The 25,662-nt window shown below is 49.4% G+C and overlaps 1 protein-coding gene across 3 annotated transcripts; it reads right to left on the reverse strand.

Moving 5' to 3' along the window:
* JPH4 (junctophilin 4) lies at window positions 1–25,386 on the reverse strand. Of its 3 annotated transcripts, none has more exons than XM_063137871.1 (6): window positions 24,460–25,386; window positions 21,779–23,459; window positions 19,883–20,672; window positions 9,248–9,366; window positions 6,380–7,002; window positions 1–2,677 (listed from the first exon to the last, which is right to left on the reverse strand). In XM_063137871.1, the coding sequence occupies exons 2-6, from the start codon at window positions 22,155–22,157 to the stop codon at window positions 2,597–2,599; spliced, it is 1,992 nt and encodes a 663-aa protein (XP_062993941.1). In that variant the 5' UTR covers window positions 22,158–23,459; window positions 24,460–25,386; the 3' UTR covers window positions 1–2,596. The 3 variants fall into 3 exon arrangements, with proteins under 3 accessions (XP_062993941.1, XP_062993939.1, XP_062993940.1); XM_063137869.1 differs by having other exon boundaries at window positions 21,779–23,500; XM_063137870.1 differs by lacking the exon at window positions 24,460–25,386 and having other exon boundaries at window positions 21,779–23,653.
* Between the last annotated feature and the right edge of the window lie 276 nt (window positions 25,387–25,662).

Consider the following 25,662-nt stretch of genomic DNA (forward strand, 5'->3'; position numbering starts at 1 on the left):
ACTTAATGGTGTTTTTTTTTTTTCAATCCCAAAGACACGAAATAAGAAATATCCAGTCAAAAAGGCAAACCAGGAAGAGGAAGAAGAGAGGGAATAGGGTGGGGGGAGAGTTTCTCGGATCAAGGCCGGAGCAAAGCACTGGAAAAAAAGGGGGGGCAGGCAGTAGAAAACCGTAGGGAAGGATTAATTTTTTTTTCTGTTTTTGTCGGCTATACAGACATTCTCAGTATACACAGCACACAGCAAAGGATCAGTCGCTTTCCTCATGCAGAATCCAGGGGGGGGCTGAGGGGGAGATTCCTGTGGAGGACACCCCATAATATACTCGAGGACCTCCACCATCATCCTGTCTCTATCATTCTTCCTCTCTGGTTCCCAGTCACCCACAAAATGAACAGATATATCCGGGCCACAGAGCCCGCTCCCTTTAAAGCCCTCTTTTAAGTTTCTTTTGCCCTTAAAATGCCTCTCCTTGCCATCTGGAAGGCAGGACTTCCTGTATTGCACTCCGAGCACCCTGGAAAAAGGCAGGACCTCCTGTTTTGCCTCCTCTGTTCCAGGGTCTCTCCTATTGCACTTTTCCTTTCCAAAGGCACAAACTTCTTCTTTTTTTCCCCCCATAGGGGTCAATTCTTTTACCCTCTAGAACAGCCTTCCTCAACCTGGGGCGCTCCAGATGTGTTGGACTGCATCTCCCAGAATGCCCCAGCCAGCTGGCTGGGGCATTCTGGGAGTTGTAGTCCAACACATCTGGAGCACCCCAGGTTGAGGAAGGCTTCTCTAGAAGGCAAGTTTATCTCCTTTTCCGCTGCCAGCTCCTTCCTCCTTCAAACCTTCTGCGAGGTGGGACTTCCTTTTTTAGTCCCTTTGTCCTCGGAGTTCCCAGTTTACACCTTCAAGGTGCTTCATCCACCACCTTGAGATCCTTCCCCCAATTGGGGCTCCCTGCACCCATATACACAGCAGGCCATCCTACCTTCTGCCCAGACACCATTTTGCTGCCGGGAGAAGGCGTTGCCTAGCGTGGTCCGGCATCACCCACTTTTCCACATCTCGGACTTTCCTGTTTGTGGGAATCACACCGTCCCCTTTGTGAAATCCCTTTCTCCCAAGCAACAGGAATCTCCCTTTCACCCTCTCGTTAAATTTATAATGTTTCTTTCTTTTTTTAATTATTCAAACGCTGCGAGAAAAATGTTTATAAAAGCGTAAATAAAAAGTTATCTCTTTTTTTTGTTGTTTTTGTTTTGTTTCTTCTTTTGTTTGTTTTTGTTGGAAAAGAAGGTTCCGGTTCCCTCAGGGAAAGGAGGTGGCAAATAGAAAGAGAGAAAGAGAAAAAGACAGAGAGAGGAAGTGAAAATGTGGATATGGAAAAAAGGAGAGTGAGACACAGACTTTCCCTTGAATGCTCCTGAAATTTTGCAAACTTTTTCAATATTCTCCCTGGTTCCCCTTTTTTCTCTCCTCCTGCCAACAGTAGGGTGACCATACGAAAAGGAGGACCGGGCTCCTGTATCTTTAACAGTTGCATAGCAAAGGGAATTTCAGCAGGTGTCATTTGTATGTATGGAGAACCTGGTGAAATTCCCTCTTCATCACCACAGTTAAACTTGCAAGTGCCCTGCCCTCTTTTAAATCCGGTCACTCTAGTATAGCTCCTGCAGCTTTAACTGTTGTGATGAAGAGCAAATTTCACCAGGTTCTCCATAAATACAAATGACACTGGCAGAAATTCCCTTTTCTATGCAACTGTTAAAGATACAGGAGCCCTGTCCTCCTTTTCACATGGTCACCCTAGCCAACAGTGTAGAAAAGAGGACAGGGAAGTTATAGGTTGTTTTTTTTTAACCCTTTCTTAAAGGAACAAGTTTGGCAACTTCTTTCTGCTATGAATTTCAGGGGAGCATCTCAGGTGTGTATGTGTGTGAGACAATGAATTACTGTTGATGTGGACTATAAGGGATTGGGAGGAGGACTTCATTGAGTACCCCCCCCCACAACCAAAAAACAAATCCAAGCACCAATTACAACCAGTAGTCATCCTAAGGTTGTGGGGGGAGAATGTTTTGAATGGACCCCTTAGGGACGAGAGGGGGGGGACTTCATGGCAGGCAGATGGGGCCTTCCTGCAGTCAGTGACCCCAACAAAACTTTACAACCCTAGAAGGCAGCGACAGCTCAGCCCCATACCTCAGTCCAGCCCTATGATGGCCCCCTCCCCAAATTAAAAAGGCCAGAAAACGAATGCCCCAGAGTTTCAAAGTGTGGTTTAGAAAGATGGATGTGGTTTGGATGAAAAGACTGGGGAAGGTGAGGTGGGGGTGGGGTGGGAAGGATGGGAGGTCGTAGTAGTTTCGGAGAGACAGCAAGAAAAAAACAGAAATCTCCGATAGAAAGAGAGCCCTTCGTATGTAAACAATCTAGAAAGGTCGAGGGTTAGGGGGCTGCAACGGGGTGGGGGTAAAACAGGTGAAAAAAGATAAGGAGGGGACAGGTAGAAAGGCAGAGGATAGATAAGAGTCTGTACCAAAGCATTGTTGTGGGGGGAGGGAGGAGGAAACGGGGTCAAAAGCAGCCCCCCCTGCCCCCACCCATCTCAAGTGAGGAGAAGTGAGAACAGGTACGCCAGACTCACATCAACCAATAGGACGGCGGCGACAACCAACAGGTGGGCTCCCTGCAAGAGAGAAAAGGGGGGGGAGCGTCAGGCAGAGGGACCTGGGATGGTTCACACCTGAGGTAGGCCAGCTTTGGGGGCCTGTGAGCACATTTGGCAATTTGAGAAACTGTCCCGGGCACCACCACAAAATGGCGGCCAGGGGGGAGACATGGCAAAGGACGAGCAGATTGCCCAAAAGACTGAGTACGAGGCGGAGGTGGAGGATGAACTCCAACACGCCAAACAAGTCCTTTGAAGCCACAGTTTTCAGCAACAGCAGAAACATATATTTTGCAGCATGGCCGGCTGCTGAAAAAAAAAGGGTTAATGGAAAATAAAGAAAACGTGGGAGGAGGGAGGGACATCTTGGTGGACACCAAGCACGGTGCCTGGGGACACCTCAGTGGACATGGGCACCACGGCGAGAATTACTCATAAGAACATCAGAGAGCCCTGATGCTGCATCAGACTGAGGGTCCACCTAGTCCAGTACTCTGTTCACACAGCGGCCGACCAGGTGTTGACCAGGGACCCACAGGCAGGACACAAGTGCAACAGCACCCTCCCGCCCATGTTCCCTGGCAACTGGTGCATATAGGCTTAATGCCTCAGATACCAGAGGTAGCACATAGCCATCAGGGCTAGTAGCCCTTGATAGCCGTCTCCTCCTCCAGGAATTTATCCAGCCTCCTTTTAAAGCCATCCAAATAGGTGGCCATCACCACATCTTGTGGAAGTGAGTTCCATAGTTTAACTCTGCGCTGTGTGAAGAAGTCCTTCCTTTTAGCTGTCCTGATTCTCCCACCCATCAGCTTCATGGGATGACCCTGGATTCCAATATTTTGTGAGAGGGAGAAAAATGTCTCCATATCCACGTTCTCCACACCACGCATAATTTTAGCCTCCTTTTTTCCAAGCTAAACAATCCCAGCTGTTGTCACCTTCCTTCATAGGGGAGAGGCTCCCTCCCATTAATCATTTTAATTGCCCTTTTCTGCACTTTTTCCAGCTCTATAGTGTGTGTGTGTGTGTGTGTGTGTGTGTGTGTGTGTGTGTGTGTGTGTGTGTGGTGACCAGAACTGCACACAGTATTCTAAGTGTGGTCGCTCCATAGATTTGTATAAAGGCAGTTTTATTCTCAATTCCTTTTCTAATGAGTAAGCATTCCGGACTGCCTGTAAAGCTATGTTAAGCGGGGTGGGATGGTGGGGTTCTGATAATGTGTTAGGGGACTTAACCCGGATCGTGCCAGCGTAGCTTTCGGCAGCCACACGATGGGGTCATGTTCAAATTGGTCCATCGCCTAGACACCCGGTATCTTTTACCCTACGCCGTTCCGGTCCCTTTGAAAGGGCAGAGGGGGCCCGGGGGACGTGGCTCTCAGACTGCCATCTCGCCGTTCCAACCAGGGCCTCTGGATTATTTATGACCTGCAGTCGTGCCTCCCACCACCTCCCAGTGTCCCCCACTGCGGCTGTCTCGATGGGCGGGGCAGAGATGCTGCAGTGAGGAAGGCGGGGCTGAAAGGATGCTGCTGCTGAGTAAGGGATGCTGGTTGCTATGAGACGAGAGGAAGAATGCCGGCCAATCCCCGTTGGAGGCTGGCTCTGAGGCTCCCCCTCCGGGCCCTCCTCCAATAGTTTTTCCAGCATCACTCCTAGGGCCAGAGAAAGTGTGCCTGCGTGCGTGTGGGGCGGGCGGGGAGTGAAACCAGAACAAAATATGCAGCTCAGTAAATAGAGAAAAGGGAGGGGAGGGGCCAGTGCCAGAAGCTAAAAGCGCCTTTCTTTAGGCCAGGGGGGCCTAGAAGATGATATCACTATTTCAAGGAGAGAACCGAGATCTTGTTGGTTCAGTTGTACACCAGGAACCGAATGCAGACTTGTGTAACCTGCGGCCCTCCAAATGTGCCAGGTTACAATGCCCATCACGCCCAAGCTGTCTGGGGACGATGGGAGGCGCAGTCCGACACACTTGGAAAGCACCAAGGGTGATTCATGGGCTAGCACGGCAAATTCTTGAGCAGGACTACGGGTCCTATTCCTAGTTCGGGGAGCGGGGCACGCTACCGGTTTAGAACTGGGGATGCTGGGAATGGAGGCTCCGGGGGTCCTTCTATCCCCCGCTGTGTAAAGGGGAGCTCGACCGTGCGGAGAAGAGGGATGTATTTCGGTTTTGTGGTTTTCAGCTGGAATCCCGATGGCAGCCTGTGTATCAAACCGACAGGCATACGTCTCCAAGTCTCCGCAAGGCTCGGAGGTCTCTTGGGACACCCTGCCTCAAAGAGGCAGAAGCGCTGCAACGCGTTCTACTGCCCCAATTTTCATTGGCGTCGTGTTGTTATTCGATCTGGGGAGGGTTGCTGCGGCAACATTTGAGAATCCAAGGGTTTGTGGGTGTGGAGCCAAAGCAAGGCCGAGGAAGCAGACGGCAGACCACCAGGGAGGCGGTGGCAGCTTATGCTGGGGTGAAGTCAACCTTCTCGCTACTCTATTCCCTACTGCTGTAGCAATTGCCCTGTCCCTGAGCCTTTAAGAGCTGCGTGACAGACAGAAATCCAACCGGTTCAGTTTTGCAACCCAGCATACAGTCGTGAGGGGAAAGCTTCAGCAGTCGGTGCCGGCCTGCTACGCCTGCAACGTCTGCCCATAACTATGAAAAGGCGGAAGGCCTTCCTGCAAATCCTAATAAAGGCGTGTGGATCATTTGCGTGTGTTGACAATATTGCAGAACAGAAGCACCGACTTTCTCCAAGGCCCAAACATCCGCCCCCAGGGGCTCACTACGGCTCACTCCCTTGAGGGCAGAACCCCAGAGAATCCGTTCAGCTGCTGCTAGAAACACACACGCACAATCTCACCCAAATCTCTTCCAAGTTGGGGAAAGGGGACCTGGCAAGACACCTTCGAACAGGCAGGTCACTTTTACTCTGATGGGCAGGGTTGGTCTCCCGACAGAGCGAGGTGCTTTTGTAGGGTGACCATACGTAAAGCAGGACAGGGCTCCTGTATCTTTAACAGTTGCATAGAAAAGGGAATTTCAGCAGGTGTCATTTGTATATATGGAGAACCTGGGGAAATTTCCTCTTCATCACAACAGTTAAAGTTGCAAGTGCCCTGCCCTCTTTTAAATTCGGTCACTCTAGTATAGCTCCTACAGCTTTAACCGTTGTGATGAAGAGGAAATTTCACCAGGTGTGACATGCATACAAATGACACCTGCTGAAATTCCCTTTACATATGGTCACCCTAGCTTTTGAACTGGAGACACCGGAAATTGATCCTGGGATGTTTTGCGTACCTATGAGCAAGTGGAAGCTGGTGGCTCCAGTTTCAGTGAGGAGGCGAATCCGCCCCGGGTTTCAATTAGAACCAGCCAGAACTCTAAAGTTGCTATCCAAGGAGCTGTGATGGCTGCTTGAGAGTTCTGACTGAGAAACCCATACTGGATTCACCTCCCCGCTGACTCCTTAGCCAGCAGCCTCCACTGGGTCGTTGGGGGTAGTGGCTTTAGAATCAGATATGCGGACCTTGTTCCAAATCCTACGCAACCCGGAGCCCTCCAGATGTTTCGAACTACAACTCCTGCCCTGGCTGGGGCTTGTGGGAATTGCAGTCCAAAACATCCGGAGGGCACCTGGTGGCCTGCCCCCTCTCCCGGCGGGTTACAATGGGAGCAAATTCCCCGGAGCCCTCCGTTATGTCCACTCTGAGCCCTTACCTGTCTCTCCCTTCTCCGCACCGCTCCGAGGGCGTCCGCTCTCTCCACTACGAAGGCCCCCGTGCCCCCAAGCAGTTCCTCGTTCTCCAATTCTGGGCCCCCAGAAACGCCCGTCGGTGCTGGTTCCACCTGGGTCTCCCCAGGATAAGGCCTGGAAGCCGCCCCTTCTTCGTCGTCTTCTTCCTCCTCCTCCTCCTCTTCCTCCCGCAAGCTGCCGGAGCTGCCGCTGGCGGGGCTGCCCATTTGGGGCTGCCGGGGGACCCCCCGGTAATCCTCTTCCTCCGCTTCGTAGCTGCTGAGTTGCCCCTGCTCCTCCTCCCCCTCCCACAGCCCCTCGGGAACGAAGCCCGGTGTCCGAGACGGGAAGCTGCCCCGGCAGCCCCACTCATCCTCGGGGTCAGAGGCCTCCGGGAGGAGCTGGCGAGGGCCTCCGTTCTCCAAGGGGGGCCAAGTCCGCCGGGGGTCCCCCCGCCAGGGCTGCAGAGGCGTCGGAGGGTAGCTCGGCGGGAGACTCGGGTCTGGGGTAACGTCTGAGGGGGTGATGCCGTTCTCGTACACCTGGGGACTGTCGTACTCCTGGAAGTCGGTGTCGGTGCCTTCCGAGTCCAAACGGCCACGTGGCTCTGGGAACGAGAGGAGTCCGGCGGTTAGAGCGGAAGGAACGAGGGTGTCACAAGCCCTGGTTCGAGGGCGCCGCAAATTAAAAATGAGGCCCGGGAGCCTTCCATTCGTATTCTGTCCCCAGTTTGAGATAACAAGGAAGCTAAGAAATGGGCATCCTGGCAAGGCAATTTCCAGGTTTTTAAAGGCCCTGCGCAACACCTCCCCCACAGTTCCAGCTCCCTCAATGAGTCATAGAATCCTCGAATAGTAGAGTGGGAAGGGGCCTATGAGGCCATCCAGTCCAACCTCCTGCTCAATGCAGGAATCCACCTTAAAGCATCCCTGACAGATGGCTGTCCAGCTGCCTCTTGAAGGCCTCCAGTGTGGGAGAGCCCACGACCTCCCTGGGTCATTGGTTCCATTGTCATACTACTCTAACAGTCAGGAAGTTTTTCCTGATGTCCAGCTGGAATCTGGCTTCCTGTAACTTGGGCCCAATATTCCGTGCCCTGCATTCTGGGAGGATCGAGAAGAGATCCCGCCTTCTCACCCCCATTGTCACCAGCACCTTTTGCTCCTCATCCTCTAACTCAGCCTTCCTCAACCTGGGGCGCTCCAGATGTGTTGGACTGCATCTCCCAGAATGGCATTCTGGGAGATGCAGTCCAACACATCTGGAGCGCCCCAGGTTGAGGAAGGCTGCTTCTCATCATGGCTGCCACTTGCTTGCTCGACCGGAAGGGGGCCAGAGCGAGAGGCAGGTGAACAAGCAGGTTGCCATGATGAAGACGAGGAGCGACTCCAGGGGGGTCTTGCCAGTGGGGCCCTCCTGGGGTTTGGGTCCTTTGCAGGTGCTCAATCGTGCCTAACCTTGGCGCTGTCCCTGCATCTTGGATTCCACGAGAGAGGGAGCTTGGCATTTAGAGTTATAATTGTTAATTCAGCTGCAGATGGCACAGACAGTGCACAGTCAAGCAAAACAGCTGCCTGTCCCAAGGAATTTCCAGCAGGATTAAGACCTGCTTCCAGACAGAGGGGTCCTAGCACTAATAATCGTGCAACTATTCCATCTTTGTTTCCTTAACTGATTTTCTGCGGTAAGCAAAAGACGGAAAGCAGCAGCAAGAAAAATATGGGAGGGTTACAAGCAGATGACAGTGTCGTCTGGACGCTTACCTCCCCCCTCCCCCATAAAATTCCAAGAATGAGGCAGGGCAATTGCAAATTGAAATTCACATCTGGAAGCACCCCAAAGATGGAGGCCAGAATTCATGGGTTCTTTTGGAGGTGTGTGCGTGTTGGCAGGAGGTATGTAGGGTGAACGCTTGTTCATTGTAGGAGTCCCACATAGGACAAAGCTGGGGGATTCTGGGAGTTGTAGTCCAACACATTCGGGGGAGCTTGAGGAAAGCCTATAATATGTGTCCAATCCCTTTGTAAAGCCCTGTAATACAGAACTGCTACCACACTTCTGTAGTAGCCTATCCCAGAAGTGAAGGACACAATTGTGTGAAGGAATTCCATCTAATGCAGGCATTTGATGCAGGATGCAGACAAGCTGGAGGGGGTTTAGAGGAGGGCAACCAGGATGATCAGGGGCCTGGAAATAAAGCCCTATGAAGAGAGACTGAAAGAACTGGGCATGTTTAGCCTGGAGAAGAGAAGATTGAGGGGAGACATGATAGCACTCTTCAAAGACTTGAAAGGTTGTCACACAGAGGAGGGCCAGGATCTCTTCTCGATCCTCCCAGAGTGCAGGACGTGGAATAATGGACTCAAGTTACAGGAAGCCGGATTCCGGATGGACATCAGGAAAAACTTCCTGACTGTTAGAGCAGTACAACCATGGAACCAATTATCTAGGGAGGTCATGGGCTTGGAGGCCTTCAAGAGGCAGCTGGACAGCAATCTGTCAGGTATGGTTTAAGGTGGATTCCTGCACGGAGCAGGGGGTTGGACTGGATGGCCTTATAGGCCCCTTCCAACTCTACTATTCTAGGATTCTATGAATTAAGAGATGGAGTGATTGCTGTGGGGGGGAGGGCAGGGGGGAGGCTAAGATGCACAGAAAGATTCTGGGGGTGGGGGTGGCTTTGTAAGAAATGCCCTACCTAATACAGGAGTCTTAAATACCTTCCTTCTCTTTGTTTAGAGGTGCAGGAAAACGTCCCCCGTGAAACTAAACGGGTGGCGTCGGAAGGGGGCCAAGCCCCTTTAGCACTAATGTCCCGTTTCTATTTCTGGGCCGCCCCAAGCCAAACTCACCTGGCTCATTAAGGATGGGCTGCAGTTCCTGGGCCAAAATTTTGGCCAGCCGGGCGGCTTCCAGGGCTTTCTCCGCTGCGCCGAGCGCACCGGCGGCCTTGATGCGAGCGTCCGCAGCCCTGTGAGGGAAAGAGGGTTGAATGAGCCGGCGCAGCTGACGTGGAGAGTTGGGCTCCCAGGACCCTCAGGTGAGGAGTCCGAGAGTCGAGCCAAGCTAGGTCAACACCTGAGGAAGAAAATCCCACAGGCCACACCAGGTAGTGAAATACAGCAAGTAATAATTTGTTGCCATTCCGTAACACACCAAGGCCAGATCTACACCAAGCAAGATATGACACTTTGAAAATGGTTTGAAAACTGTATATGAAGCATGTCCCGGGCCTCAACAGTTGTCACTACTGTTATAAACCGATTTAAAGCAGTAGTGTAAATCCTGCCCAAATCAGCCGCCTGAGGTGTCCTTCACACTCTGCTAATGGCCATGCCGCCTCCTAGCCCACACCTTCCAAATACGTGCCTTTCCAGCTTTTCTAAACATCAAGATCGGGGTTGCTTCCCCACTAGGGTGACCCTGGCCGGATCTACACTATTGCTTTAAAGCGCTTTATAAAAGTTTTATAGCATTTAAAGCAGTTAAAGCGCTTTATAACTGTTATAAAGCGCTTTAAAGCAGTAGTGTAGATCCGGCCCAAATGAAAGGAGCACCGGGCTCCAGTATCTTTAACAGTTTTCTAGAAAAGGGAATTTCAGCAGGTGTCATTTGTATGCATCACAATGGTTAAAGATGCAGGAGCCCTGCCCTCTTTTGTAATTGCAGGAGCCCTGCCCTCTTTTGTATCTGGTCACTCTAGCTAAGGAGGGCAGGGCTCCTGCAGCTTTAACTGTTGTGATAGGGTGACCATATGAAAAGGAGGAAAGAGTTCCTGTATCTTTAACAGTTGTCTAGGAAACGGAGTTTCAGCAGGTGTCATTCGTATGCATGCAGCACCTGGTGAAATTCCCTTTTCATCACAACGGTTAAAGCTGCAGGAGCCCTGCCCTCTTTTGTATCTGGTCACTCGGGCAGGGCTCCTGCAGTTTTAATTTTTGTGATACTGTCCCCTGAAGGTTTTTAGGAAGATATTCCTACCATCTGCAAAAAACTGCAATTCCCATGGGTCGTTGGGAGAAGCCAAGACATTTAACTTGATAAGAAACTGGTTTAGATGGGCAGAAAATAGATCATCCAATGTTTTGAATGGAATTCCCAGCATTCCTGACCTTTGGCCATGCTAGCAAGGGCTTCTGGGAGCTGAAATCTGAAACATCTGCAGATCCATTTTCTGCCCACCCCTGCTCTAGACGATGCCAGATTTTCCAGGGACGACCCTCCTCCTCCTCCTCCTCACTTACCTGTGCAGAAACTCTCATGGTTACCTCGTGTTCCTCTTTGCTTTTCACATGATCAGTGGTAGGGTGACCATATGAAGAGGAGGACAGGGCTCCTGTATCTTTAACAGTTGTATTGAAAAGGGAAGTTCAGCAGGTGTCATTTGATTTGTATATATGGGGAACCTGGTGAAATTCCCTCTTCATCACACCAGTTAAAGCTTCAGTTGAGAGCATTATGTGGCGGATCTAAACAGGGAAACTCCAAGATAATGTTGGAAGGCTCCACCCCAAACATACAGCCACAGCTCCTTCTATGAATAAGCGTCCAACTGATGAAGACTCTTCGAAACGGGAATTGTACCGGACACCTGTATTATTTAGACGCCTAGAACTTAGAAGCCTAGATATCTTAATGCTTATTTAGACGCCTGATACTTGCCTGATTAGTGAATGTGTGTGTGGATACCATTCTGTACGTTGACTACAAACATATTTTCCCCATATGCTGTTTTGTAACTTGTTATTGTGACTTTAGTGTTGATACATTGGACACTATTATTTTTAATATAGTGGAAGCTTCTGCACTGTTGGATTTCATTGGAGGGGATAAGGTGGTGTTTCAGCGAGGAGAAAGTGTTTTGTATACTTTTTACAAACTGTATATGTAAGAATGCTGTATATATCACCCACATTTGTAATAGATTGCATCTATCTTATCTTTCATGAGTGAGTCTTTGTGGTTGAGTGCTCAGCTCCCCAATTGTGTTTTTGCTATTTCAACCACAGCCTTCTATTTTCTCTACTCCTTTTCATATGGTCACCCTAATCAGTGGACACATTCTGTGTGTTCACTTGTAAGAAGCAGCAGGAATAACCAGAGCATAGGAGAAGTAGCTGAACATCTCCCCTCCCCAACCCGCTGTCTCTGACGGAGTGGTGCTAAAATCTGAATTAGAAACGGGCAGCGTGAGGTGTCTGCCCGTAAGAAACCAGTTGCTAGATAGAGCCTGCGTTTGGCACTTTTGAGGGAAGCGGTTATTGGCTGTGTGCTTATTAATGTATCAGTGCACTGGAAATGTTTAGTGTATTTGTCTTTGGCGTTTGCCATACTGACGGATATAAATTGATAGTGTGTCTTAATGGCCGATACTGCCTATTTTGTAATTAATTTAAAATGCTATGTTAAGTATTAGTGAAATGAAATGTTTAGGTTGTGGAAAGCAGGCATGTTTGCCACTGATGCATTGATAGATGCGTGATACGTCAGGCTGCCTTGAAAGTAGTCTGGAAACTTCAGCTGGTCCGAATGATGCCAGTGAGATGGTTGATGGGGACTAGCCAACGTGATCGTATTATACATAAGAACGTCAGAAGACTCCTGATGCTGGATCAGACCAAGGTTCTATCTAGTCCAGCACTCTGTTCACACAGGGGCCAACCAGCTGTCAATCAGGGACCAACAAAGCAGTATATGGTGCAACAGCACCCTCCCACCCATGTTCCCCAGCAACTGGTGCACACAGGCCTACTGCCTCGGATACTAGAGTTAACACATTATTATTATTATTATTATTATTATTATTATTATTATTATTATTCTGCCTTTTTCATAGTACTGGGACTCATGGAGGTTTACAAGATTAAAACATGTACAATTAAAACATTTAAATATAAATTTACAGAAGTTAAAATAGAATTAAACCCGCAGTAAAATTTTATTATTATTATTATTATTATTATTATTATTATTATTATTATTATTATTATTATTTAAAAAAAACATGGATTAAAAAATGGTGGTGGGGGGGGGAATCCAATATATTAACATGGGAGGGAGGGTGCTGTTGCTGGAACAAAACATTTTTTGCCTGCCTCCAAAACTGTAGCACAGAGGGAGCCACCCTAACCTCCCTGGGAAGGGAGTTCAAGAGCTTTGGAGCCGCCACGGAGAATGCCCTCTGCCGCGTACCCATCAGGCGTGCCTGGGATGTTGGTGGGACTGAGAGAAAGGCCTCCCACAAAAATCTCAGAGCACAGGCAGGCTCATAGGGGAGAATACCGTCTTTCAGATAACCTGGACCCGAGCCGTACAGGGCTTTATAGGTGATAACCAGCACTTTGAATTGTGCCCGGAAACAGACCCGAAGCCAGTGAAGCTGTTTTAACAGGGGAGTTTTATGCTCCCTGTAACCAGCCCCGGTCAACAATCTGGCTGCATTTCTTTGAACCAGCTGAAGTTTCCGAACACTCTTTAAAGGCAGCCCCACGTAGAGGGTGTTACAGTAATCCAATCGGGATGTAACTAAGGCATGTGCCACCATGGCCAGGTCCGACATCTCAAGGAACGGGCGCATCTGGCACACTAGCTTTAACTATGCAAATGCACTCCTGGCCACCGCCGAAACCTGGGCATCCAGGCTCAGGGCTGAATCCAGAAGTACACCCAAGCTGCGGACCTGTGTCTTCATGGGGAGTGTAACCCCATCCAGCACAAGCTGAATCCCTATTCCCTGATCTGCCTTTCGCCTGACCAGGAGCACCTCTGTCTTGTCTGGATTAAGCTTCAATTTGTTCGCCCTCATCCAGTCCATTACTACCGACAGACAGCCTCCTTAGAACTGGGTGGAAAGGAGTAGTAGAGTTGGGTGTCATCAGTGTACTGGTGGCACCGCACCCCAAAACTCCGGACAACCTCTCCCAATGGTTTCATGTATATGTTAAATAGCATGGGGGACAAAACCAAACCCTGAGGGACTCCATGGCCAAGGAGTCAAACAGGAGTCCCCCCAGCACCACCTTCTGGGTCCAACCCTCCAGGAGGAAATGGAGCCACTGTAAAACATTAGGACTAGTAGCCATGGACAGCCTTCTCCTTCAGGAATTTATCCAACCCCCTTTCAAAGCCATCCAAATGGATGGCCTTCACTACATCTTGTGGTAGTGAATTCCATAATTTAACTAGACGCTGTATGAAGAAGTCCTTCCTTTTATTTGTCCTGACAATACCAGTTCCCAATCTGAAGTGCTGTGTTAACATTCAACGCCCTAAATGGCTTGGGGCCAAATTATCTGCCCAGACTCCAAGATGGTTTTCAGAGGCCCTCCTCTGGGTACACCCACCAAATAAGGTGAGGCAGGTGGCTTCTAAGTAAAGGGCCTTTTCAGCTGTGGCACCCGAGTTGCAGAATGACCTTCCATAGAGGTTTGCCTGGCACCAACATTATTAATTTTTTTCATTGCCAGGTGAAACCTTCTTATTCTCCCAGGCATTTTAGTTCTTTAGTTTTTGCTGTTTTTAAATCTGTCATTGTATTTTAAATGTCTATACTGTTGCTGGGTGTTGTTTTTTTTAAAAAAACCTTTGGTTTTATACTGTTGTTTTACTTTCTTTTTTTTAAAAAAAAGGTGATGCCTTATTGTGCTATATTTTATAGTTCTAATTGCTGTGAACTACCTAGAGATTTTCTGCTATTGGGCAGCATCGAAATGTAACAAATAAATCAATTGATAGCCATTCTCGGTTCTGTACTTGTGTCGTGAGCCGCTTTGGACACATTTGTGTGGCAAAGCAGGATACAAATTAAAAGTGACGGTGGTGATGAGGCACATGGCCGCCGTTTGTACTCTTGAGTATCGGTGTGTACATCTGAACGTAATGCAATACAATGAAATGCATCATGTTCTGTGCATGGAAGCCAACACCATAAAGGCCAGGAACCTTGTAAAATGTAGGATTCTCGAAGCACAGTTGCACACAGGTTTTGTGTGCTCAGACTTTTATATGACCCTGTGAGGGTTGAGAACATTGGGATACCTTTCCTCTCTTCATCAGGCTCCTTCTCGTCTGGAAACACTCTGAAAACTCATTTGTTTAAACAAGCTATTGACGTTCAAAAACTTGCCATTTTAAGAATATATTAATCTCATGGCGCTGTTTTAAGTTAGCGTTGCCTTAATTGTAGATTCTGACAAGATGATTTTCATATATTTTAATTGTCCTTATTAAGTATTGAAGGGTGTTTTGGTTTTTTGGGTGAGCTGATTCTATGGGAAAGAAGGATATAGATGGAATAGATAATAATTGGGCCGGTCGCAAGGCACATAGAAGTCGAGTGCCCACCAAACTGTTTCTGAAACCCTTTCTGACACTTCGAGCTATTAGATCCATTTTTAGGAAATGCCTAACTGTTAGAAAACGGGCCTCTTCTAAATATATAGATATATATTTCCTACAAAACAAGTAGTTTCGCTGGACTCCTTCAGACATAATGAATGCTTACTATTCCTGTTTAGGAGATGGTGTAAGTCTCACCTGAGAAGGGGTTCCCATACAGGTGTCTCTGTGTTTGTGTACAGCCATCCCACAGAAAACAATGATAGAATCATAGAGTTGGCAGGGACCTGAGAGGTCATCTAGTCCTACCCACTGGTCAATGCAGGCTCTGCAGTGTAGGATGCAGCTACCATTTCCTTGACAGATGGCTGCCCAGGCTCTATCTTAAATATCTCTAGCTACCGAGAATCCACCAGCTCCCCTGCTGAGGAAGTCTTCTCCTCAAACTGCCCTCATTGTTAAGGAATTTGCTTCCTTGCAATTTACACCTGTTGGTTCTAATCCTGCCCTCTGGAGCAATACACAGAACACGTCTGCTCCATCTCCTACATCAGTGGAAGTGGGTGTCTCCAATGTAAAAGGGGGGATGGACCCATCAGAACCAATCAGAACTCTAAAGGAGCTCTCCAAGGTAAAAAGTGTTCTGACTGGTTCTTACAACCCGGGCAGATTCACCGCCCAACTGACATCTGAGCCACCCACCACCACTGCTTTCAGATATTTGAACACCACTACAATCTGTCCTCTTAATCTACTCTTCTCCAAGCTAAATGCACCCAGCTCTTTCAACTGTTCCTCATAGGACTTTGCTTCCAGGCCTGTCACCACCTCGTCTGGACACGCTCGTTTGTCAATGTCCTTCTTAAAATGCTGTTCCTTGAACTGGACACAGCCTGACTAATGCAGAAGAGAGTAGAACTATTCCTTACTGTCACCTAGACACTGCGCTTCTGTTAATGCAACCCACGATTACATTAGCCTTTTTTGCAGGTACAGTGCACTGCTGGCTCATATTCAGCCAGAACAGAGACTGTACATACTGTATGTAGTACATACAATCCCCTTCATCATGGCTGCAGATGGGGCCAAAATGCCACCATATTTTAGCTTTAAGCTCTTACTGCCAGTCATTATGCCTCCAGAGGCATTCCAACCTTTTAAAATGGGGGGGGGGGAAACAACACAAAAGACATAAAACTGATTGGGGAAAGGGGGTGGGGCTAGGGGGCATGGTCTTCTGGGGAACTCCCAGGGGCCAGACTGGAACGGATCTGGCCCCCAAGTGTGAGGTTCTGCACCTGGGCCCTAAACAGAAATTATATCCACTTGGAAAAATTAGCTCCAAACCATTAGGGTCTAGGGTATCTGAAGGACTGCTTTCTTCTGTACAATACTGCCCCACCTGTCACATTCTTCAGCTCTGCATCTTGTCCAACTACTGTCTCTAGCTAGATTGAGAAGGACTGATCTCAGCTCGCTACTAACGATGGTTCTGGAACTCGCTCCCCTGGAAGCCAGATTCTTTTTTCCCCATAGGACTTTTAATAATCGTGCAAAATGCAACAGCCGGGTTAATAACAGGGGCCAGAAGGTCTGAGCATATAACACTAATTCTGGCCCGCTTGCATTGGCTGCCTGTATGCTTCCGAGCCCTATTGAAGGTGCTAGTTTTGAGCTATAAAGCCTTATACAGATTGGGACCATAATACCTGACAGAGAGCCCCTCCTGACCTGACCCTACCCAGACACTATGATGATCATCACAGACCTTTCTCTGAGCACATAAGAACATCAGAAGTGTCTGATCCAGCATCAAGTGCCCTGATGCTGGATCAGACCAACGGTCCATCTAGCCAGCACCCAGCCATCGGCCAGGGATGAACAAGCAGGACATGGTGCAACAGCGCCCTCCCACCCATGTTGCTCAGCAACTGGGGCACACAGGCTTACTGCCTCGAATACTGGAGATAGCCCACAACCATCAGGGCTAGCAGCCGTTGATAGCCTTCGCCTCCAGGAATTTATCCAAGCCCCTTTTAAAGCCATCCAAATGGGTGGCCATCACTACATCTTGTGGTAGTGAGTTCCATAATTAAACTATGCGTTGTGTGAAGAAGGCCTTCCTTTTATTTGTCCTGAATCTCCCACCTCCTCTGAGGGAGTCTCTGAAGGTGGTAACAAGGGACAGGGGCTTCTTAGCGGTGCCCCCGATTATGGAATGCCCTCCCCACTGAGGCCTGCCTGGCACCAATACTGTCTTCTTTTTGGTACCAGGTTAAGTCTGTCTTCTACTTCCAGGCATTTGATGCCATACGATGGGGCATTTATATCAGCTTTTTTTTTTTATCAGATTCAGTATATTATTGTAACTCATTTAGCTGTTTGCATTGTTTGTTGTTGGTCCTATCCTCTAGTTTTTTGTTATTTCTGCCAGTTGCCTCATTTTTATAGCTGATATTGTTGCCGACTTTTGATTCATTTGTAAATTTACCTTTCTGTTTTATTGTGGGATTTTAATTCCTTGTCTACCGCTTTGAAAGCCCTTGACTGAAAAGCGGCATAAAAATGCATAAATATTAACACAACAAGGGTGTCATGTGTGAAGAGGCCCCAATGCCTAGAAACTCCGTTTTTTCTAGATACAGTTCTCCCACAGAAAGGCGCACCGCTCTGTCAAAGGTATTGCTTCATTTCCTTTTTTTGATAGAAAGTCTGACATCTCTCTCTCTCTCTCCCCCAATACACACATAAAAGTGTCTTTATTTAATAAAAGGTTTTCTTACCATCATTTTAAATTCCAAGAATGGGAAACATGACAAATTTCGGGGAGAGGTATAACTTAACCCCCAGCACTCTCTGAGAGAAAAACCCCACATGCCACAGATCCATCAGTCCTAAGCACCCACGCCTGAAAGTAAGTTCCAGAGACTTCTGTGAGTCTCCCTTCTCCACGGACGTATTCAGAGTCAGCATTTATGGGTGACTATTTTAATAGTCACATGTGTCCAGTACATTTCAAAACCATATTTAAAAGTTAAAAAGGACTGTGAATATTGCTGCCACGCTTTAATATTGCCTCCTATGGCTGCAGACCACTCTCCCGCGCCCTCAGGGCGATTTGCTCCTTGCATCTACCCGCAACGGCATGCTTGTCTTTGTACCCTGCTCTCATGACACTTTGTGTTACTGATCACCCACGCAGCAACCTGCAATCCACCTACATGCCAGTCTGTTTATGTACAACACAACAATTCAACACCCCCTCCTCCTCGTAGACTTTATCTCGTCCTCCTGTTTCCATGACTCCAGGCTAACTTCCCCCCATGCCTCTGGGAGCATCTCCTATGTGTTCCTCCCCCACAGGCAAATGAACATTACACCTACTCGGTCATTCCTGCCCAATTCCCCCAACCCCCACCTCCTCTTCTCCATCCCATCCCATCCCTGGTCCATGCCCAGCGGATGCTGCTGCTCAGCTGTTGCCATAGCAGCCGCTAGCCAATCACCTTGCCATTGCCCAGTTGCCTAGGAGACCAGGCAGCCTACACCAGGCCTGGCCTTGGTGGAACCTACTTCCCTGTTCTCCTTCCTGCCAAAACACACACACACACACACACACACACAGCTCCTCTTTCTGCATGCTCTCTCTCTCTCTCTCTTTTACGCGCATGCAAGGTACACAAGTGCCTTACTGGGGACAAAAAAGAAGAAAAAGAAGGATGAGTAGAAATGAAAGTTAAGAAACAGGAACAGTTAAAAAAAAACATGTGGCAGAGAAAGACGGTCAAGGAAAGATAAAAGGACAGGAAAGGGAGACAAAAGGGAGAGGAAGAATAAAAGGCGAAAATAGAAGGAAGGAAGGAAGGAAGGAAGGAAGGAAGGGAGGGAGGGAGGGAGGGACAAGTGAAAGCAAACAAAAGATAATGTGAATGGGAAAAGAAGAGAAAAAGGAGAAAATAAAGTGGTCAACAGCAGGGAAGAGACGTGTCATCATGTCCTCGCCTTAGTGGCTGCTGCCAATGTCTGATTTTTGATCCATATGGGCAGCCCCCCAAGGCCTGGCAACTCCTAGTACCTTCTGTGGAAAAACAACACACACAGCTTTTTTTGGTCCGTTCCCACCCCTTTGCAATTAATTACTTTTATAATGAATTTTCCATTTGGGAGCCATGCTGAGAAGTGCTTAGAAGGTGGCCATCCCGAGTCTGTCTGGGACTGGGGATCAAATTAAGGGGAGCTTTCAGGCCATTTTAAAATGGCTGCCTGTGTTTGGTGAGGGGGAAAGATGGTTATCTTGAACAAACACGAGTCAAAGCACAGCTGGACCAGCAATACCCCCAACTTCGGCTAGAGCATCTTATTACAATTTCACACACCCCAACAGGATGGAAATATTCAAGTTATGCAGGCGGGCCGAAGACTCCAAGAGATGAGCATAGAGTTTATTACTTCCAACTCAAGGGAGTGGAAAGGTTTAGGCCTTAAAAAGGCCTACACTTCAGAAGGAAAAAGCAGACATCCTCTAGATATATTTTCTAAAACAAAAGGCAGCATCTAAACTGGGCTGTTGCCAGGTGGAGAATTTTACGTTCCGAAAGGAATTGAGGGAGTGGGGGCTTTAAAGGAGCTAATTTGTCTCCAAATCCCAGGCAATTCTTAATTTAGAGCAGGTCTTTCAGGCGCAGCTGAAGGAACCAGCCCCTTTGCTTGAATCCTATAGATGCTCAGGCATGATCATAAACAATTCTCCTATCCCAAAGCCCCCACATTCAGATCAATTCACCTTTCTCCAACCTTACTCCTGCCATAAATTCAGCTCCATCGCTAATGAAGCAATTTACATTTGCATGTGTCCACACACTTAACATGCTCAAATAAGACCCCTTCCCATTTCTCACGTGCTCCTTTACGCTCCCGTCCGTACATAGTCTTCCACCTTTTAGAACCCTCCAACCTCATCCCAAGTTATCTTTCTCCCGTTGTATTCCTTGAAACCATCCCAGGAAGGCGTTCGCTGGTGTGACCTGCCCGTTGAGTGGTTCCAACTCCGCCTCTACCTTTCCATGGCGTTAAAGTATGGAGCAGCACCATTGTATCTGGGTCCCCATAGCAACTTTTGCCATCTCCCCCTAACGCCTCATGCCTCTCACCTGGCAATGGCCAATTCCTGCTTCTGCCGCGCCATACTGACGGCCCGTCTGGCCACCTCCACAGCCCGGTCCACCTTCTCCTTGACCTTGCTCCGGCGAAGGGGAATCAGGTTCTTCACCTTGCCGCTCACCAGACGGTTGAGCTTGTACTTCCCCTCTTCCTTGGAGCCGTCCGGATAGGTGGTGCGGCCGTAGCCGTGCCGGCGGTTGCCCAGCCACTCGCCCTCGTACCGCAGCCCGTTGGAACGGCGGCTCACCCCGTAGCCACTGCGGCGGTCGGCCCGCCACTCCCCGGCGTAGACCTCGGTGGAAGATCCCTCAATGGTCAAAGTTGAAGGCAGCTCCGGGGGTTCGGTCTCGGCGTAGCTGAGCGTGGTGGCCTCGCTCCCGGCCGAACTTACCCCTGCCTCGCTCTTGAGGGAACCTCTTTTGCTGCCCAGGGAGGCCTTGGATTCGGCCCTGCGCACTCGCAGCCCGCTCAGGAGCAGGGAACGCCGAAAGAATCCCCCTGTTTTCTTCTTGGCTCCCTTGGGGAAGTCTGGATCGCCAGGGAAGGCCAAGACAAAACCACCCCTCGACCCTGAGGCCGGGCTGTCCCCAGGGAGGGGTGGAGGGGGCAGAGGAGGAGGAGGGAGGGGTGCAGCTGGGGCATTAGGATCAGTCTCGCTGTGGAGCGATTCCAGAGAGGTCCGGCGTGGGGAGCGCACCAGGGCCGCCTGGCGGTAAGGGACACTCTGGCGCACTCCGTATCCATGACGCTTGCCGGACTGCCACTGGCCCTGGTAGGTCCCTGCGAAGGAGAGGAGAACAGAAGAGGTTAACCAAAAAGTATGGGTGAGAGATACGGAGGACTTACGGCGAGAGCGTGAAGCAGGGACGATGAAAAAGAAAAGGGAAAAAGGATGGGAAATAGGGCCCAAAGAAGAGGAAGCGTCATTTCTCAGGGCTACCCATGGCAATGCGCTTCTTTTAGGTGCATGGGAAGCGGGTCAGAGATCCAGTGTTTAGTCCTGGGAAGACACAAGATGCAAGGCCCAGATTCGGTACCTTATGCAGCCCACGTGGCCGTAGGTGGGGAGAACTGGAAAGGACAGATTTAAAAAATACTGGATGGATCAGTGCGATGGATGTGATTTTCTTTATCCAGTTTTGTATCTTACCCTTCCTTCAAGGCGCTCACAGGGTAGCCACCTTGCGCTTGTGGAACTCTGGTTCTATTGACATCGGCTCGGCCCACCCATCGTGATAGTGGTTCAAGCAAGCCCTTGGCCTACAACTGAGTTGGGGCCTGGTTGGATGCCATTACATATATGGGGCACCTGGTTTTAATGTTTAAAATGTCAGCATTTTGTTCTTATTATCGTTTCATCATAGGGTTTTTGTGTGTGTCTTTTGCAGTTTTAATATTGTACGAGCCCTTGGGAGGCTTTCACCTCAAAGACAAGCTATAAACTTTTAAATAAATAGCAAATTTACGTATTCTATACTCACATGTAAAATTATAGATTTGACAGAGAGAGAGAGAGAGAGAGAGAGAGAGAGAGAGAGATTGTGATAAGTGGGTTCAAATTACAAAATTTGAACCCACGCCTCCCTGGTTGAAATCCAACCCTCTATGCCCTACCCCACCCCATCTCTCTCCGCATCAGCTGACACAGCCGGATGGACCAGAGTACCACAAGGCATGGAAAAAGTGACAGAGAGATGTAGGAAACTGGAGAAGCCGAGAAGCCATGCAACACACTTAATGAGCAAGCCCAGAAACGGAGAGACACGGCGTTTAACCGGATGGATAGAAACGGAAAATGGGATAGTTGGCATGTTAACGACAGGACCCATGGCAGGTGCCCAGAGTGGGACCCCGTGCCTTCGCGTAGCTACGTCCTGCCCTCTCACCTCCGTCGGCGTACGTCTCCATGCCGTATCCATCCTGCAGGCCCTCACGCCACATGCCTTCATAGATGACCCCTGAACGGCTTTCCCACACGCCCGAACGCCCCTTCAGGCCATGGCTCCATTCCCCCTTGTAGTTCCACTTGCTCTTCCGTTCCACGCCCAGCCCGCTGCGCTTCCCTTGATTCCAGTGGCCTTGGTAGGTGTTCCCACTGGGCCAGGTGTAGACGCCCAGGGACTCAAAGCCGCGGCTCCAGCGACCGCTATACTCCCCCTGGGCGCCGGGGCCGGTGCATACGCCGTAGCCATGTGCCCGGCCCTCCTCCCAGTCGCCCACATAGCAGCCGCCATCGTCAAACTCGAATCTGCCTCCGTTGGACATTCATGTAACGTTTCTCCCCGGCCAGTCGGGCGCCAATTACCCACAAGTTCCTGCGCGCATCTCCGCTCCCCCCTCTGGGGCGCCTCTACATGGCGCTGCCCCACGGAGACAAACTTCAGCCCTTCACGATCCGTTTTTCACAGCCAGACATCTGGGAGCCTTTTTCCTGCTCCTGGTCCTGGAAGTCTGCAGCTACAACTTGACCAATGCCTGGTTTTTTGTCGTTAAAGACATGTAAGGAGCTAGGAGCAGACAGAGGCCTCTTGACTACGGCGTCACTGAGCTGCTGTGTTTTGCTAGAGCAGAGAGGAACGAGATTGTGGAGACAGGCCAACACGTCGTGGCTACGGGGATGCAGTAGAGCTTCGCCTATATTAAATTTTACAGGTGCTGAACTGCTCAGAAATCCTTGTGAACACGTGCAACGACAGGACAGCGGAGGCCTTGATGATTCTGCCTACAGAATACGTGGTTCACTTGAGCTGTCCCGTGGCTCAGGGCTTTCTGGCTACAAGCACACCAGTACGCCAGGAGGTCTCTAGCCTCCAAGGCCTCAGCCTTCTCTAGCTAGCGGCACACAGTGCTTTGGGAGGAGTCTAGCTACCCAGGCCCGCTCCTCTGTTGATCGTACAGGTGTGTGGCGGAGCTACGGGCATTTCAAGTTGTCCTTTGGCTGCTGTCGCCCGAGGGCTCTGAACCAAGAGGGACGCTTTAAGTTTCTTTGGTTAGCACCAAACATCCCAGAGTTCCCTTGTCATCAGACTACAGCTTTCCTAGAGTTCTTCAGCGGCAGGAGAAAAGCACTCGGTTAGCTGTCTGCAGGTGAAGACAGTATTCCACAGTTGGTGTCGATGACCAGACCGAGGGCTGAAAATGCAGTCTTGTTACGGGCATGGAAGGACCAAGAGGCTTTTGGTTTACAGGCATATGGTGGACCCGAATCACAGACTTCTCAGAACACAACTCCTTGGCGACTGATGGATAGAAGACCGCCTGGGCGTGCACAAGCAGCCGTGTTGGGTGGCCTAGTTGTCACTGGACAAGAAAGGGTAGTGATGCTGGCTTTGGTTGATGACCCTCCTGGGGCCCTCAGAGTCACTTTTTGGGCTGGTTTCGGCGGTGACAGGCCACAGGGTCTGGGATTTTCTGGCTACAGGCATCAGTAGCAACAGGCAAGTCTGTAGGCCTGTGGTCTTCTCCCTGATTGAGCCCAGTTAGACTCATCAGAGGCAGCTCAGAGGAAATCTAGGTGTTCACAGGAACCAGGCAGCCTCTTCAAAGGGTGAAAGAGAGGCAGCAGAGCTGTCAGAGAAGACCGCATGGTATAAAAAGTAGGAAACAACCTGCACCAAGAGACACATGGATTAGGCGCATGAAACTGAACTTTTCAGAGACAGAGGCAGGGAGACTTAGGAAGATACCTTTCATCACGTAAAGATGAATTCCTTCAGTGCTCAATACTGAGATCAAATACAGAAAGCAACACACACACACTCATGCATTCACTCTCTCCCACAGGGGGTATCCGGGATACACAAGTAAATGCGTGCGCATACACACACACACACACACACACACACACACACACACATCATATGAACATTTTTGTAAACAAGGATCAGAAAAAAGGCAATTCAACTACGAACGGAACATGTTCATGACAGGAGACGGGCTGGTCCCACTCCAGAAAAACCACACTGGCAAGGCATGCACAGGTGCTCAAATAGATCCTGAAGAAAACAGGGCACCCAAACCCATGCGCATGCAAGACATAGGAGGAAGCACTAAAGCATGCTAAGTCAGCACTGCACGCACTCCTCGTATATAGAGAAATGTGGACGCACAAAACATTATTTCAGCAAAGGTGTAGAAGGGCCCCCGCGTACGTGCATCTTGGTATTCGTGATTTGCTGGCTACCTTTCCACAAACACATAATTATTTAGCGACCTGCAGGTAGAGCCACCCAACAACTCTTCTGATATACACAAACAGATGCAGAAAATGAAAAACAAGACCCTCTCCTATCAATGCTGTCTCTCACACACACACAAATCGCCAACCTACAGCTACAAAATGTCAAAGAAAATAGGTAGCCTGGCAAATGGGGAATTAACCTCTTGAAAAGGAGAGATGCATTTGGGGAAGAGCCCTCTGAACATTAGGTGGAAAGGAGGGCGGTGGTGGTGGGGGGAATAGGTCTTATTTATTTCATGACAACTGCATGCAGAGAAATCACGAGTGACAGCTCACAGAGGCACAAACACGATATACGGAACGTCCAAGAATCATTTTCACACTTACCATGTGTTTATTCTCGAAGCAGCAGAGGAAAATAACGGAGGCACACGCTTGAAGAGAAGCGAGATAAGATAACAGACACACCCAAGCCTTGAGCGAGCGCATAGACGGGGAGAAATCTCAGCTGGGAATACCACTGGCCGTGCTCAGAGGAGAGAGGAAAAAAACACACACGAGCTAACGGAGGAAGATGGTCTGTGTAGAAAAATAGCCACTTGAAACATGAGCTGGAGGAGGAAGAAGAGAAGAAGCAGCAAGGCTGAAATGTGTCAGCATAAATTTGGAGGGGGGTGGGTGGGAAGAGAAGGGGGGGTTGAAAGAGCCCAGCCGGAGGCAGATAAATAGAGGTAGATCCCAAATGGGGAGATCAGGTGAGTGTAGTATGAAATTTAGCTGGGGAGGGTTGTGGCGGGGAGCGAGAAGTCGAGTGCAGGTGGAAATCCAGGAACAGAGAGGCTGAAAATGTCAGATGGAAGATGAAATGCAATACCAGAGAGGAGCAGGAAAGGAATCAGAAGAATGGTAGAAGGCGGGGGACCTCAGGTGGCCATAGAATTGAGCGAGGATCAGCGGAGAAATATCACAAAAGGAACAAATCCAAGACAAGATATCTGCTGCGTGAGTGGGTGGGTGGGGGAAAACCCTTCCAAAAAAAATTTTTTTAAAAAAAAATTGCTGGGGTGGGAGAATGGAAGCCAGGATTTAGAAGATACAAATGTGGATACCTCCCCCCGCCACCCCCAAAATAAATTGTCAGATGGGAAGAGAGAGTCAACCACGCTCGAGGGGAAAGCAACCGGGGGAGGGGGTGGTGGGAAAAACCCAGATCGGGTGATGGGAGCTTCACCAGCGAATGTGTGCAGAAACCCCCAAAAGGTTCCTCCGGGGATGGAGAAACATCTGGGGCAGGGTGGCGAGGAGCTGTGTGTGTCGGGGGTGGGAGCGTGGGAGGGGGGGCACCGTGTTATTAAAGGGGGAGTCCCTAGGTTCAGAAGCTTCCCCCCATCCCAGGATGGATGGCCAGAGTGGTGGTGTTGCAGCGTCAGGGGGGGAGGGTTTGGGAGGGGGGAGAAGAGACTGTGCTCAATTCTGAATCCACCTTTATCATGAGAGTGGGGTTCCCTCCCCCCCAAAGGAAAGAGTCATCCACAAAAGCTTTTGGCTATTGGGCGGTATAAAAATGTAATAAATAAATAAAATAAATAA

The sequence above is a fragment of the Elgaria multicarinata genome, chromosome 11 (genome assembly GCF_023053635.1).
Source record: "Elgaria multicarinata webbii isolate HBS135686 ecotype San Diego chromosome 11, rElgMul1.1.pri, whole genome shotgun sequence".
Classification (NCBI taxonomy): domain Eukaryota; kingdom Metazoa; phylum Chordata; class Lepidosauria; order Squamata; family Anguidae; genus Elgaria; species Elgaria multicarinata.